Raw genomic sequence first — 17,465 nt, forward strand, 5'->3', positions numbered from 1 at the left:
ATCAGGGTGGGCCTTAGTCCATATTACTGGGTCCTTATAAGCCAAAGAAATTCGGATGCAATCAGTCAGAGGAGGCCACACGGGAAGAAGCTGGAAGTCAGCAGAAACCGGAAGAGGGATCCCATGTGATAGGAGGCAGAGCTGCAAGCCAAGGAACCAGGACGCTGCAGACTTTGGGGAAAAAAGCCTGGCCTTGCTGATGCCTTGATTTTGTACTTCCAGCCTCCAAAACCTTGAGCTAATAAATGCTTGTCATTTAAGCCAACATTGTGCAGTATTTGTCACAGGAGCTCTGGCAAACTAAGACACAGAATCCATAAAACAGAAAACATTTTTGCTTTCCATTTTAGTAGAGAGAGATAGACAATAAACTAAACAAATAAAGCAACATATATGGTATGTTAGATAAGGAGAAAAATTGCCTGACAATTATTAAACAGTTAAGTGATTTTAACTCTTTGTAGTTAATTTAAATAAATATAGCTTTATGACACCTCAAACCATTTTCTTAATTTTTCACATTGGAAACTTCATCATAGACCTGCACCAGTCCATGGGCCAGCATTTGAGAACTGCTGAAATAAACCACTCTGAGAAACAAAATCACCATTTTATAGAGGCCCATTTTATAGGGCCATCCTAATGCATTTATAAACCAAAGATACAGAGGAGAGGAGCTTGACAATAGTGCTGTCCAGAAATGGACAGAAGCAAAGGCACACTGAAGGAGGTATGGGCTGTTCACCTTTTCTCACTAGAGTGCGACTGGCAACCCATGCACACACACACCAAAACAAACAACATGCGCTATTACAGAGAAAACATAGTTTGACCTTGTTACCTGATCAGGAAAAACGTATCAACGCCAAGATAGAAGGGGCCACTCTGAGAATAAATGTGCAGTGGGTTTCTAAGCACTCGGGTTTTCCATTCACATTATCTGTAGCAAAGAGAAAAGGCAGGGTCTTTTTACTTAATAGAAGAAAACCATGTGATTTGGCTTTCGGGGGTTTGTTTTTGTTTTTGTTTTTCAGAAAAAGCAAGGGGAACACCCTCGCCTTGCTGTTGTATTGGGAGGGTTTCATGAACTACCAGGACTTGCGTAAGAGGAAAACTTAATGGTGACTAAGGCTGGGAGCTCCTTTGGGCTCTCACGGTGGTCGTGGCCCCTTTGGGACCACACAGCATCGTCTGTTCATGGACAGGCACAGATCACCTCACAGGCTTTTTCTAACTACCCTGGACAGACTCTGTGCCCTCAATTCTGATACATGTGTCTGGTTCACTGATTAAGAAAAACGGCCAGAGTTTACCACAGTAATGGATGGGAATGCTTCGGGAATATAGGAACAGGGAGAAGACTGAGAAACTCATTTATTACTAGTGCGCAATATTTATTTATGCTTGATTGCTTTCCAGGGAGAGGAAAAAAATGCTAATTTGTGGCTTCATTAATCATGAGGAGGGAGAATGGAAGTCTTCGGATCGTGACAATTCAATGCCCAGGTATCAGCATTCACCTAACAGGGCACCTAATTGATGCCTTGGAGGAGTTAAGGCAGCCACGGACACTGGCCTGGAAAGCTCACTTATGGGAAGTCATGGTGTGTGTCTTTAAAATAGAAGGAAAGCAGCTTGTGGGGAAGGTTAGGAGCCTCCTGCCACGTGGCCCAACACAGATCCCACCACAAGGCAGCTTCTCTCTTCCTTGACTGCTCATAAAGTAAAGACTCATCAAGACTCCGCACCCGACGACAGCCATGCGGTCATCTGACCAGTGTGCCCCGAGATGACCCAGAGGAGGCTCAAGATGCGGATGCCATTCAGTGGACAGCAGGTGCTTCCTGGGGTCTTTGGCATCCAGATGGCAGGCACGTTCTTCTGCCAAGAAAAGCATTTCAAGGCATGGTCCACGGCTCCTAGAAACCCCGACCAAGAGGAGAGTATGACGGTCCATTCCGAAATCCAGACCTATCCCCGTACCTGCCCGTAAACCACAGCCACACACAACAGGGACTCAGGCAGCCCCCAGGAGCACCCTCACTCTGGCTTGGGACTGCCCAACCCTGGTCCCCTGTCCCATCTCAGTCTGTCTGAGTCTTTCCTCCCCCTTGAACCTTGACTTTCCCCAATAGACTTGACCTGAGGTTGTGCCCCACAATGCCTTGCACGTAAGATGCTGCCCTACCTCGGGCCCCAGGGAGGCCATCCCCTGACTGCAGCCCTGTTTTACAAAGGGCTGGGGGGACTCCAGTGAGAAGCCACATGATTCATAAAACCAGCATTTCACTTGAAATGGAGTCCCTGGTGCTTTCCCGAGGATGAACTGCTCATGACCACCATCCCTGACATTGGTTAATGTATAGGCATGAAAACAGCTGGAGGAGACATGTGACACCCTAGCTCCAGGTGGGGACTTGCAGTAAGATACTCTGGATCTGAAATCTGGCTCTCTGGCCTCTGAAAGTTAATTAACTTCTCTAAGTTTCCACATCTGCAAAATGGGAATAAAAGCAGATCGCATAATCATAGGATTATGGTAAAGAACAATTGAGATAATGCTTACATATTATTTTGAATTGTGACCAACCCATAGTAAGTACTCATGAAATCACAGCTACGGCCATGACTATTTTAAGCCCTCTCTCCTTAAGAAGGAATGGTCAATTTTTCCTACTTGGTTTATGTTCGTTGTTCCTTAAAATTCAATTTGACCTATCCTGAGAGTCAATTTTGTGGCTAGAATTGTGAGACGGGAGACTCCAAAACTCAAGCCAGCTCCAAGAAACTCACATTTTCTCCTGGGCATAGCTCAGGGCCTTAAACAGTCATAAATCCTTGCAGAATTGAAACTTCTCACAAACAAGACCTGGCTTATGAACAAGCATTGGATATCTAAATCGATTTATTGAGGTGAGGAATTTAACTACCTAACATTTTTAGGTTCCAGCCGTAAATATTAGTTTTCCATTCAAGTTGCTCAGTGTGACGGTGTCTCTGCCTTAAGGCAGACGTTCCTGCTTTCATTCAGAGGAATTTCCACTCACCAGGAATTGGCACTGAACACAGCACTATCTGCAGTTTCCTTTGCCTGCTGTCACCTGGCCCCTCCTTGGTTCCCAAAAGGCACAGTGCTGCTGTGGGGGAGCACAGGACCCGGGCTCCACCAAGTTTGGCCAAGTTACTTAACCTCCCTGAGCCTCAGTTTCCTCACTTTTAAAGTGGACATGCCTTTTGGCAGGATTTTTGTAAGGATCCAAGAACAGTGTTTGTCAAAGGTCTGATCCGATGGCTAATTTGGCAAGCGAGCACTCAAAAAATTTTGCTATTATTTTTTTCCATCTAAATTTTACTCGTGGGTGAACTTAACTGTGAGTAGTTTATAAGATCTTATGAACATAACCGGTCCACAAGGAGGACACTTAGCCTGGGTGAGTCTCATTTGACTCTTTTGTAAATGGAAACTATTATAAACCACCCATCCCACTGGGTCTCTGGTGGATCAGATGAAACAATGCATGTGACAAGGGTTCTCAAAGTGTGGTCCCTAAATGCATCAGCATCACTTGGGAACTGTTAGAAATGCATATTCTCAGGCCCCACTCCAGACCCACTGAATCAGAATTTCTGGGTGGGGCCCAGCAGTCTGTGCTGGAACAAATCCTCCAGGTGATTCTCATACATGCCAAAATTTGAGAACCACTGGGTGTGATAGTGCTTAAAAAAAAAACCTTGCAGCCCCTTCAGACTTTCTCAATTATTATTACTGTGAGCCCAACTTCCAGATACTGAAACCTATGGCAACTTACATCATGAAAACTTCTTTATCCATCCACTCATATTTTTCTCATCCAAATAGGAAAGTACAAGCTCATGTAACAGGAAACTACTCTAAACAAATGCATAGATTATTTGGAGGGTAAAGAATCAGGAATTCAAAATATCTGTTTGGGCTTAAAGCTTCTGGAAGCTACAGTGTTCTCACGTTGATTTGACTCACTGATGAATGCAAAGGTAGACAGGAAAACCCACTGAACGTCAGTGTCTCTCCATCTCAATTTTTATTTCTAAACATTCAAGAATGTAATATTCTATCTGTGGTGGTATTCAATACAATACAATTGCTATGACCATTGAACCCCCATTTTGAGGCCACAGTTCATGTGGCTGTTAAAAATCTACAGTAGCCTCCATGTCCCTTCACAGAGAGCCAATTCCTGACACTATATGAGGTTTGTGAACCCTAAATCCTGTCATCTGGCCTTAAAATGCAGGACTCTGTGGGGCAGTCTAACACCCCGATAATAAGCAAAGGTGAATTTTGGTGACGGTGGGCTCACCCTTCACGTGATAGTTAGAAGCCTGGGCCCAGTCACTGGTGTCCAGCCCTTGCCCTGATGCTCACTCAGCGAGGTCAGTGTAGCACAAACTAAAGGTCTTGGCAAATTAAAACTCCTGCCCCTCTAAACTTGCATATAATTGTGCCTAGGAGTCTCCCCCTGAGTACCTCTTGGTTGCTCAGATATGGCCCTTTCCCTCTAACTAAGCCATCTTGGCAGGTGAACTCACTGTCCTCCCCACTACGTGGGACCCGACTCCCAGGGGTGTAAATCTCCCTGGCAACACAGGATATGACTCCCGGGGATGAATCTGGACCCAGCATCATGGGATTGAGAACATTCTTGACCAAAAAGGGGATGGAAAATGAAACGAAATAAAATTTCAGTGGCTGAGAGATTTCAAATGGAGTCGAGAAGTCACTCTGGTGGACATTCTTATGCACTATATAGATAACACCTTTGGTTTTAATGTATTAGAACAGCTAGAAGTAAATACCTGAAAGTATCAAACTCCAACCCAGTAGTCTAGACTCCTGAAGACGACTGTACAACAGATTACAAGGGGTGACAGTGTGATTGTGAAAACCTTGTGGCTCACACTCCCTTTATCTAGTGTATGGATGGATGAGTAGAAAAATGGGGACAAAAACTAAATGAAAAATAGGGTGGGATGGGGGGGATGATTTGGGTATTCTTTTTTACTTCTATTTTTTATTCTTATTCTGATTCTGTCTGGTGTAAGCAAAATGTTCAAAAATAGATTGCGGGAGGCGGGGCAAGATGGCAGACTGGTGAGCTGTATGTTTTAGTTACTCCTCCAGGAAAGTAGGTAAAAAGCCAGGAACTGCGTGGACTGGACACCACAGAGCAATCTGTCTTTGGGCATACTTCATACAACACTCATGAAAACGTGGAACTGCTGAGATCAGCGAAATCTGTAAGTTTTTGCGGCCAGGGGACCCGCGCCCCTCCCTGCCAGGCTCAGTCCCGGGGGAGGAGGGGCTGTCAGCTCTGGGAAGGAGAAGGGAGAATTGCAGTGGCTGCTCTTATCGGAAACTCATTCTACTGATTCAAACTCCAACCATAGATAGACTGAGACCAGACACCAGAGACTCTGAGAGCAGCCAGCCCAGCAGAGAGGAGACAGGCATAGAAAAAAAACAACACGAAAAACTCCAAAATAAAAGCAGAGGATTTTTGGAGTTCTGGTGAACACAGAAAGGAGAAGGGCGGAGATCAGGCCTTGAGGCGCATATGCAAATCCCGAAGCAAGGCTGATCTCTCTGCCCTGTGCACCTTTCCTTAATGGCCCTGGTTGCTTTGTCTATTAGCATTTCAATAACCCATTAGATCTCTGAGGAGGGCCGTTTTTTTTTTTTTTTTTTTTTTTTTAAATCCTTTTTGCTTTTTCTAAAACAATTACTCTAAGAAGCTCAATACAGAAAGCTTCAAAGAATTGAAATTTGGGCACGTCAAGTCAAGAGCAGAACTAAGAGAGCTCTGAGACAAAAGGCAATAATCCAGTGGCTGAGAAAATTCACTAAACAACACAACTTCCCAAGAAAAGGGGGGTGTCCGCTCACAGCCACCATCCTGGTGGACAGGAAACACTCCTGCCCATCGCCAGCCCCATAGCCCAGAACTGCCCCAGACAACCCAGTGTGACGGAAGTGCTTCAAATAACAGGCACACACCACAAAACTGGGCGTGGACATTAGCCTTCCCTGCAACCTCAGCTGAATGTCCCAGAGCTGGGAAGGGGGAGCAGTGTGAATTAACAGAGCCCCATTCAGCCATCATTTGAGCAGACTGGGAGCCTCCCAACACAGCCCAGCAGCCCAGAACTGCCCTGGGGGGACGGCACTCACCTGTGACATAGCACAGTCATCCCTCAACAGAGGACCCGGGGTGCACAGCCTGGAAGAGGGGCCCACTTGCAAGTCTCAGGAGCCATACGCCAATAACAAAGACTTGTGGGTCAGTGGCAGAGACAAACTGTGGCAGGACTGAACTGAAGGATTAGACTATTGCAGCAGCTTTAAAACTCTAGGATCATCAGGGAGATTTGATTGTTAGGGCCACCCCCCCTCCCCGACTGCCCAGAAACACGCCCCACATACAGGGCAGGCAAAACCAACTACACACGCAAGCTTGGTACACCAATTGGGCCCCACAAGACTCACTCCCCCACTCACCAAAAAGGCTAAGCAAGGGAGATCTGGCTTGTGGAGAACAGGTGGCTCGTGGACGCCACCTGCTGGTTAGTTAGAGAAAGTGTACTCCACGAAGCTGTAGATCTGATAAATTAGAGATAAGGACTTCAACTGGTCTACAAACCCTAAAAGAACCCTATCAAGTTCAGCAAATGCCACGAGGCCAAAAACAACAGAAAATTATAAAGCATATGAAAAAACCAGACGATATGGATAACCCAAGCCCAAGCACCCAAATCAAAAGACCAGAAGAGACACAGCACCTAGAGCAGCTACTCAAAGAACTAAAGATGAACAATGAGACCCTAGTACGGGATATGAAGGAAATCAAGAAGACCCTAGAAGAGCATAAAGAAGACATTGCAAGACTAAATAAAAAAATGGATGATCTTATGGAAATTAAAGAAACTGTTGACCAAATTAAAAAGATTCTGGACACTCATAGTACAAGACTAGAGGAAGTTGAACAACGAATCAGTGACCTGGAAGATGACAGAATGGAAAATGAAAGCATAAAAGAAAGAATGGGGAAAAAAATTGAAAAACTCGAAATGGACCTCAGGGATATGATAGATAATATGAAACGTCCGAATATAAGACTCATTGGTGTCCCAGAAGGGGAAGAAAAGGGTAAAGGTCTAGGAAGAGTATTCAAAGAAATTGTTGGGGAAAACTTCCCAAATCTTCTAAACAACATAAATACACAAATCATAAATGCTCAGCGAACTCCAAATAGAATAAATCCAAAAAAAACCCACTCCGAGACATATACTGATCACACTGTCAAACATAGAAGAGAAGGAGCAAGTTCTGAAAGCAGCAAGAGAAAAGCAATTCACCACATACAAAGGAAACAGCATAAGACTAAGTAGTGACTACTCAGCAGCCACCATGGAGGCGAGAAGGCAGTGGCACGATATATTTAAAATTCTGAGTGAGAGGAATTTCCAGCCAAGAATACTTTATCCAGCAAAGCTCTCCTTCAAATTTGAGGGAGAGCTTAAATTTTTCACAGACAAAGAAATGCTGAGAGAATTTGCTAACAAGAGACCTGCCCTACTGGAGATACTAAAGGGAGCCCTACAGACAGAGAAACAAAGACAGGACAGAGAGACCTGGAGAAAGGTTCAGTACTAAAGAGATTCGGTATGGGTACAATAAAGGATATTAATAGAGAGAGGGAAAAATATGGCAAACATAATCCAAAGGATAAGATGGCCGATTCAAGAAATGCCTTCACGGTTTTAACGTTGAATGTAAATGGATTAAACTCCCCAATTAAAAGATATAGATTCGCAGAATGGATCAAAAAAAATGAACCATCAATATGTTGCATACAAGAGACTCATCTCAGACACAGGGACACAAAGAAACTGAAAGTGAAAGGATGGAAAAAAATATTTCATGCACGCTACAGCCAAAAGAAAGCAGGTGTAGCAATATTAATCTCAGATAAAATAGACTTCAAATGCAGGGATGTTTTGAGAGACAAAGAAGGCCACTACATACTAATAAAAGGGGCAATTCAGCAAGAAGAAATAACAATCGTAAATGTCTATGCACCCAATCAAGGTGCCACAAAATACATGAGAGAAACATTGGCAAAACTAAAGGAAGCAATTGATGTTTCCACAATAATTGTGGGAGACTTCAACACATCACTCTCTCCTATAGATAGATCAACCAGACAGAAGACCAATAAGGAAATTGAAAACCTAAACAATCTGATAAATGAATTAGATTTAACAGACATCTACAGGACATTACATCCCAAATCACCAGGATACACATACTTTTCTAGTGCTCACGGAACTTTCTCCAGAATAGATCATATGCTGGGACAGAAAACAAGCCTCAATAAATTTAAAAAGATTGAAATTATTCAAAGCACATTCTCTGACCACAATGGAATACAATTAGAAGTCAATAACCATCAGAGACTTAGAAAATTCACAAATACCTGGAGGTTAAACAACACACTCCTAAACAATCAGTGGGTTAAAGAAGAAATAGCAAGAGAAATTGCTAAATATATAGAGACGAATGAAAATGAGAACACAACATACCAAAACCTATGGGATGCAGCAAAAGCAGTGCTAAGGGGGAAATTTATAGCACTAAACGCATATATTAAAAAGGAAGAAAGAGCCAAAATCAAAGAACTAATGGATCAACTGAAGAAGCTAGAAAATGAACAGCAAACCAATCCTAAACCAAGTACAAGAAAAGAAATAACAAGGATTAAAGCAGAAATAAATGACATAGAGAACAAAAAAACAATAGAAAGGATAAATATCACCAAAAGTTGGTTCTTTGAGAAGATCAACAAGATTGACAAGCCCCTAGCTAGACTGACAAAATCAAAAAGAGAGAAGACCCATATAAACAAAATAATGAATGAAAAAGGTGACATAACTGCAGATCCTGAAGAAATTAAAAAAATTATAAGAGGATATTATGAACAACTGTATGGCAACAAACTGGATAATGTAGAAGAAATGGACAATTTCCTGGAAACATATGAACAACCTAGACTGACCAGAGAAGAAATAGAAGACCTCAACCAACCCATCACAAGCAAAGAGATCCAATCAGTCATCAAAAATCTTCCCACAAATAAATGCCCAGGGCCAGATGGCTTCACAGGGGAATTCTACCAAACTTTCCAGAAAGAACTGACACCAATCTTACTCAAACTCTTTCAAAACATTGAAAAAAATGGAACACTACCTAACTCATTTTATGAAGCTAACATCAATCTAATACCAAAACCAGGCAAAGATGCTACAAAAAAGGAAAACTACCGGCCAATCTCCCTAATGAATATAGATGCAAAAATCCTCAACAAAATACTTGCAAATCGAATCCAAAGACACATTAAAAAAATCATACACCATGACCAAGTGGGGTTCATTCCAGGCATGCAAGGATGGTTCAACATAAGAAAAACAATCAATGTATTACAACACATTAAAAACTCGAAAGGGAAAAATCAATTGATCATCTCAATAGATGCTGAAAAAGCATTTGACAAAATCCAACATCCCTTTTTGATAAAAACACTTCAAAAGGTAGGAATTGAAGGAAACTTCCTCAACATGATAAAGAGCATATATGAAAAACCCACAGCCAGCATAGTACTCAATGGTGAGAGACTGAAAGCCTTCCCTCTAAGATCAGGAACAAGACAAGGATGCCCGCTGTCACCACTGTTATTCAACATTGTGCTGGAAGTGCTAGCCAGGGCAATCCGGCAAGACAAAGAAATAAAAGGCATCCAAATTGGAAAAGAAGAAGTAAAACTGTCATTGTTTGCAGATGATATGATCTTATATCTAGAAAACCCTGAGAAATCAACGATACACCTACTAGAGCTAATAAACAAATTTAGCAAAGTAGCGGGATACAAGATTAATGCACGTAAGTCAGTAATGTTTCTATATGCTAGAAATGAACAAACTGAAGAGACACTCAAGAAAAAGATACCATTTTCAATAGAAACTAAAAAAATCAAATACCTAGGAATAAACTTAACCAAAGATGTAAAAGACCTATACAAAGAAAACTACATAACTCTACTAAAAGAAATAGAAGGGGACCTTAAAAGATGGAAAAATATTCCATGTTCATGGATAGGAAGGCTAAATGTCATTAAGATGTCAATTCTACCCAAACTCATCTACAGATTCAATGCAATCCCAATCAAAATTCCAACAACCTGCTTTGCAGACTTGGAAAAGCTAGTTATCAAATTTATTTGGAAAGGGAAGATGCCTCGAATTCCTAAAGACACTCTAAAAAAGAAAAACGAAGTGGGAGGACTTACACTCCCTGACTTTGAAGCTTATTATAAAGCCACAGTTGCCAAAACAGCATGGTATTGGCACAAAGATAGACATATAGATCAATGGAATCGAATTGAGAATTCAGAGATAGACCCTCAGATCTATGGCCGACTGATCTTTGATAAGGCCCCCAAAGTCACCGAACTGAGCCATAATGGTCTTTTCAACAAATGGGGCTGGGAGAGTTGGATATCCATATCCAAAAGAATGAAAGAGGACCCCTACCTCACCCCCTACACAAAAATTAACTCAAAATGGACCAAAGATCTCAATATAAAAGAAAGTACCATAAAACTCCTAGAAGATAATGTAGGAAAACATCTTCAAGACCTTGTATTAGGAGGCCACTTCCTAGACTTTACACCCAAAGCACAAGCAACAAAAGAGAAAATAGATAAATGGGAACTCCTCAAGCTTAGAAGTTTCTGCACCTCAAAGGAATTTCTCAAAAAGGTAAAGAGGCAGCCAACTCAATGGGAAAAAATTTTTGGAAACCATGTATCTGACAAAAGACTGATATCTTGCATATACAAAGAAATCCTACAACTCAATGACAATAGTACAGACAGCCCAATTATAAAATGGGCAAAAGATATGAAAAGACAGTTCTCTGAAGAGGAAATACAAATGGCCAAGAAACACATGAAAAAATGTTCAGCTTCACTAGCTATTAGAGAGATGCAAATTAAGACCACAATGAGATACCATCTAACACCGGTTAGAATGGCTGCCATTAAACAAACAGGAAACTACAAATGCTGGAGGGGATGTGGAGAAATTGGAACTCTTATTCATTGTTGGTGGGACTGTATAATGGTTCAGCCACTCTGGAAGTCAGTCTGGCAGTTCCTTAGAAAACTAGATATAGAGCTACCATTCGATCCAGCGATTGCACTTCTCGGTATATACCCGGAAGATCGGAAAGCAGTGACACGAACAGATATCTGCACGCCAATGTTCATAGCAGCATTATTCACAATTGCCAAGAGATGGAAACAACCCAAATGCCCTTCAACAGATGAGTGGATAAATAAAATGTGGTATATACACACGATGGAATACTACGCGGCAGTAAGAAGGAACGATCTGGTGAAACATATGACAACATGGATGAACCTTGAAGACATAATGCTGAGCGAAATAAGCCAGGCACAAAAAGAGAAATATTATATGCTACCACTAATGTGAACTTTGAAAAATGTAAAACAAATGGTTTATAATGTAGAATGTAGGGGAACTAGCAGTAGAGAGCAATTAAGGAAGGGGGAACAATAATCCAAGAAGAACAGATAAGCTATTTAACGTTCTGGGGATGCCCAGAAATGACTATGGTCTGTTAATTTCTGATGGATGTAGTAGGAACAAGTTCACTGAAATGTTGCTATATTATGTAACTTTCTTGGGGTAAAGTAGGAACATGTTGGAAGTTAAGCAGTTATCTTAGGTTAGTTGTCTTTTTCTTACTCCCTTGTTATGGTCTCTTTGAAATGTTCTTTTATTGTATGTTTGTTTTCTTTTTAACTTTTTTTTTCATACAGTTGATTTAAAAAAGAAGGGAAAGTTAAAAAAAAAAAAAAAAAAGAAAAAAGACAAACAAGGAAAAAAAAAAAAAAAAAGATTTAGTGCCCCCTTGAGGAGCCTGTGGAGAATGCGGGGGTATTCTCCTACCCCACCTCCATGGTTGCTAACATGACCACAGACATAGGGGACTGGTGGTTTGATGGGTTGAGCCCTCTACCATAAGTTTTACCCTTGGGAAGACGGTTGCTGCAAAGGAGAGGCTAGGCCTCCCTGTATTTGTGCCTAAGAGTCTCCTCCTGAATGCCTCTTTGTTGCTCAGATGTGGCCCTCTCTCTCTGGCTAAGCCAACTTGAAAGGTGAAATCACTGCCCTCCCCCCTACGTGGGATCAGACACCCAGGGAAGTGAATCTCCCTGGCAACGTGGAATATGACTCCCGGGGAGGAATGTAGACCCGGCATCGTGGGATGGAGAACATCTTCTTGACCAAAAGGGGGATGTGAAAGGAAATGAAATAAGCTTCAGTGGCAGAGAGATTCCAAAACGAGCCGAGAGATCACTCTGGTGGGCAGTCTTACGCACACTTTAGACAACCTTTTTTAGGTTCTAAAGAATTGGGGTAGCTGGTGGTGGATACCTGAAACTATTAAACTACAACCCAGAACCCATGAATCTCGAAGACAGTTGTATAAAAATGTAGCTTATGAGGGGTGACAGTGGGATTGGGAATGCCATAAGGACCAAACTCCACTTTGTCTAGTTTATGGATGGATGTGTAGAAAAGTAGGGGAAGCAAACAAACAGACAAAGGTACCCAGTGTTCTTTTTTACTTCAATTGCTCTTTTTCACTCTAATTATTATTCTTGTTATTTTTGTGTGTGTTCTAATGAAGGTGTCAGGGATTGATTTAGGTGATGAATGTACAACTATGTAATGGTACTGTAAACAATCGAAAGTACAATTTGTTTTGTATGACTGCGTGGTATGTGAATATATCTCAATAAAATGATGATTAAAAAAAATAGATTGGGGTGATGAATGCATAACTATATGATGGTACTGTGAATAGCTGATTGTACACCATGGATGACTGAATGGTATGTCAATATATTTCAATAAAACTGAATTTAATTAAAAAAAAAGACTCCTGCCCTTTCCTCCGCCTGCTGGCTTTAAAAGAAGAGAGTAGGAAAAGAGGGACGAATTTAGCAGTGAGTCTGTATTATCTCATTTAATCCCCTGAATAAATCCCATTATATGCCTCTATTTTACACACGTGGAAACTAAGGTCTGCACAGGTCAAACTACCCCACAAAGGTCAGGGATGGCAATCGAGGCACACTGGTCCCGGGATGGCTCAGCATGTGCCCTTCTGTCCCGCCCACTACCTGGAGAGTCTAGACTCACTCATGAGAGAAATAACTGAAGGTTTCTGAGACCTGGGGGAGGCTGTCGTAACTGTCCTCAGTATCTGAGAGGGATGCCCCAGAAACCAGAGAGTAGATTTATTTTCTGTGGCCCTAGAAAATAAAACCAGAGCCCGTGGATGGGGATTTCAGGACGGCAGAGAATGACTCTTGCATGGAAGTGTGTGGAACAATGAGCACTTCCCATCACAGGTGTGTGTCCAGGGAGCTGCCAGGTGGTCAAACTGCTTCTGACTTTGGGAAAAGGTTGCACCAGGGAGCCGCTAAGCCTTCTCAGTTCTGAGATTACATGTATGTCTACCCAAACAGGTTTTTTATTTATTTGGTTGTTGGGATTTTTTGTTTGTTGTTGTTGTTTTTGTCTTAAGATCTGAATTGGATCTGAGAAAATCATCATAATGCCTTCCACACTGGACATATTCCTCAAAGCCACTTTATCAGACATTCTTTGGCAACATTCATTGAAATTTTGTTTTATTTTTATCCTCCTAGTTGGTGTAAGGAAAGGACAACTGTGTGAATCTAGGGGAGATTGGCCAAAAATTATTCCACAGGATCCACATGTATTTGCATGATCAGGCTTTTCTTATTTGATAGATATAGTTCTAGACATAGTTATAAATTTATAGGCAAAGATAAATATACAGAGATATGGATATGGATATGAATATAGATATACCATTCGCCTTGTCGTAGCGGCAGGAGAAAATGAAGCCAATGCTCTTGATTTTTAACTAAAACATGGCACAGTGTAACGCACTGAAATCCAGCCTCCCCCAGCACTACTCTGCTATCTCTTTCTGGCTTGTTTTAATTAGCTTGTGTCAGAGGCTCTCCTCTGACCTTGGTTTACATTTAAATCACTGACCTCCGTGATGCCAGGAAGCTTCTAGGCATCCTCTGTGTAACTTGTGACACTGGAAACAGACATTGTGATCGTGTACTTGTTCCTTAGAGGAAGAGTGTGGTGCGGCCCAAGCCCTGTTCTGACCCAGTCTTTGGTTAGCACAGAAACACACTGGATAATTGCACTCGGGAGAGAAAGCAGCGCTTGCCTTAACACACGACGGTAAGCAAAGACCGGATGTAAAGAGCAGAGTCGCGCCCTCCATGCCCACACTTAAAGCTCTTGGGCATCCCCTAGACTGTGGCTCGGGAGGACTTGTTCTCCAACTGCATCCTCATCCAAGTCACCTTTCAAGGGGAGCCTCAGTTTCATTAAAGTGCCTACTTTTTCCTCTGCTCGCGGCTCCTGACAGTGACAGGCGAGGCAGGCACTCGGTCAGTCGGCGGCGCTTCCCGCCTGGCGCCGTCTCTGCCCCGGGCGGGCTCCGGTAGCTGGCGGGGGGAGAGCCCGGGGCCGCCGCTCCCCCGCGGTCCCACCCCCGGGCCCCCGCGGCCACGTAGACCTTCCCGCCCAGGGGCCAGGCCAGGCCCAGCACCGAGATGACCCTGCAGGGAAAGACCACGTGAACCTCGCCCCCGCGCCCCGACGCCCCGTGAGACGCGGAGAAACAGCCCGCGGTGCAAGGAAGCGCTCAAAGCCCCCGACGAGAGTATAGGTCAATATTTAACGGTTTTAAAGGCAGAGAAGGACCTCCTAAAAATAATGAAAGAAGTTACAAAGGAAAATATTAACAGATTTGATTGAACTCCTTATTACGATTACAAAAAATAATAATTATAATAATAAGCAATCAAAAAGGAAACTAAACATTGAGGGAAATATTTACAGCTGATATGGCTAAGGATTAATATCCTCCATATATATAATGAACTTTAAAAAAATCATATTTATTGTGGTAAAATATATATAACATAAAATTTGCCATTTTAACCATTTTTAAGTGTACAATTCAGTGGCATTAATTATATTTACAATGTACAACCATCACCACTATTTCCAAAACCCTTTCATCACCCCAAGAAGAAACTTTGAACCCTTAAGCAATAATTCCCCATTTCCCCTCCCCCAGCCCCTGGTAACCTCTCATCTATTTTCTGTTTCTATGAATTTGCCTATTCTAGATATTTCATTTCAGTGGAGTCATACAATATATATCTGTCCTTTTGGGTCTGGCTTATTTCACTCAGCATAATGTTTTCAAGGTTCATCCATGTTTTTGCATGTATCATTTCTTTTTATGGAGAATAATATTCCATAGTATGGATATGTTAAATTTGTTCATCCATTCATCTGTTAAGGGAGACTTGGGTTGCTCCCACCGTTTGGCTATTGTGAATAATGCTGCTGTGAACAGTGGTGAACAAGCATCTCTTTGAATTCCCTTTTTCAATTTTTTTTGTATCTATATCTAGAAGTGGAATTTTTGGGTCATATGGTAATCCTGAGTTAAAATTTTGAGGAACAGCTCATTGTTTTCCACAATTGACTGTACCATTTTACATTGCTACCAGTAATATACAAGGGTTCTAATTATTATGAACTTTTAAAATCGGTAAGAACCCAAGAAACACAAACATGGAAAAGAGGTAAAGAATACAAATAAATAATTTACAAGAGAAAAATACAAAAGGCAGATAACTGGGGTGGGGGAACTCATTACTAATTTTTATAAATGTAAATTAAACCAATTTATTTACTTGTCAAATTGGTTTTTATAAAGGTAACTTTTAATGCTGGTGAGAAGGTGATGCAACAGACATGTAGCTTTCCTACTGGGGTCAGTGTAAATGAGTTTTCAAGAAAGCATCTTATCAAATGACTCAAGGTTTCTGACCCAGCAATTCTTCTATTTAGTTTATTCTAAGGAACAATTCAGGTGCAAATAAAAAGCAAGGGGCAAGATTGCAGCCATATTTGTGAGAGAGGGAAAGCCTTGAATAAAAGAAACTAATCTCCAGTAGTCCCAGATGTAAGAGTTCTTGATCCTAAGGAACTGGAACATTTTGGGACAGGACACACATCTCAGTGGTTCTGAAACCCAAACATGTTTGGATGCGACCAGCCTTCCCCTTGAACTATTTGCTGTTTTCTCATTCAAGGTCAATGGTGAGCTCTCTGTGGCCAGGCATCATTCAGTGGTTAAATGCAGCTGGTGAGCAGAAGTTGATGAAACTGTACTGACCGGTCCGTCCCACCCTCATACCCTGCCCATACTCACAGACACACGGCAGCAAACGTGTCGAGGGGAACCTCCCAGCAGCACATCTGGCCACACTCCCACCAGAGGAGGGTGAAGAGTTTAATGCAAAGAGAGAGAGGGATGGGGCTAAAATGAAATGTTTCTGAATCTTAAAATATCTACCAAGAGAGAAAAAAAAAAAGTATTAACAATACTTTGCAATAGTGCTTTACACTTTTCTAAGAACTTTCGTTATCTATTACTTCAAAACAAAACTTTGACATAAAAAAGGCAGCTGGCTTTTAATAGATCTGTTTCATAGATGGGAAAAACAGGGCACAAAGATATTGAAATTCACAGAACTAGGAACCCTTAGCCCAGGTGGAAATGGACTGCTCAGGGTTAGCACAAGGCTCTGGAAATTAAATCCTTAAAATACACCCTTGGCAGATCAAATCTATTTCTGAACGAGTCCTCACAAGAGAGATAAATGCAATAAGAGAAATGAGACAGTAGGTAGGCTGATGGAATGCGGATGCATATACATGAAGTTCTCCAAATAAAACACAAGCCCACGATCTGCAGAGAGTTGTTCTCTGAAATCGAAGCTAAGAAAAATCAGGTTCAGGCAGAGCTGCACAGACACCTGAAGGGATGTGTGAAGGTCTTACTGATAATACTGGGGCAGTGGTCTCAAACTTCAGGGAGCCTCAGGATTACCTGGAGGGCTTATCAAAATACAGATTGCTCCCCTCCTAGTTTCTGATCCAGTAGGTCTGGGGTGGGGCTTGAGAATTTGCATTTCTAGCAAGTTCCCAGGGGCTCCTGCTACTAATCAGGGACCACATTTTGAGAGCCCCAGGACCCTCCTGCAAGGACGAGGGAGTCAGCATGGTTTAATGAAACAATAGCAATTGTAAAATAACAATAAATTCTACTGTTTATTAATTGCCTACTAGATATGAAACACGTTTTGTCCATTATTTCTAACCCTTCAACAACCCTAAAAGGAGCTTATTTTACAGATAAGATG

General features: G+C 41.9%; 1 protein-coding gene across 1 annotated transcript in view; it reads right to left on the minus strand.

The window, feature by feature from the left end:
- The window catches only part of LOC119511247 (O-acyltransferase like protein), a 60,050-nt gene that overhangs the window by 27,756 nt on the left and 14,829 nt on the right, over positions 1-17,465 (minus strand). Inside the window, 5 exon segments of the mRNA XM_037805764.1 lie at positions 842-965; positions 1,749-1,928; positions 14,578-14,798; positions 16,468-16,582; positions 16,585-16,611. Coding sequence (XP_037661692.1) covers positions 842-965; positions 1,749-1,928; positions 14,578-14,798; positions 16,468-16,582; positions 16,585-16,611 — 667 coding nt within the window.

The sequence above is a fragment of the Choloepus didactylus genome, chromosome 16, assembly GCF_015220235.1.
Source record: "Choloepus didactylus isolate mChoDid1 chromosome 16, mChoDid1.pri, whole genome shotgun sequence".
NCBI lineage: Eukaryota > Metazoa > Chordata > Mammalia > Pilosa > Megalonychidae > Choloepus > Choloepus didactylus.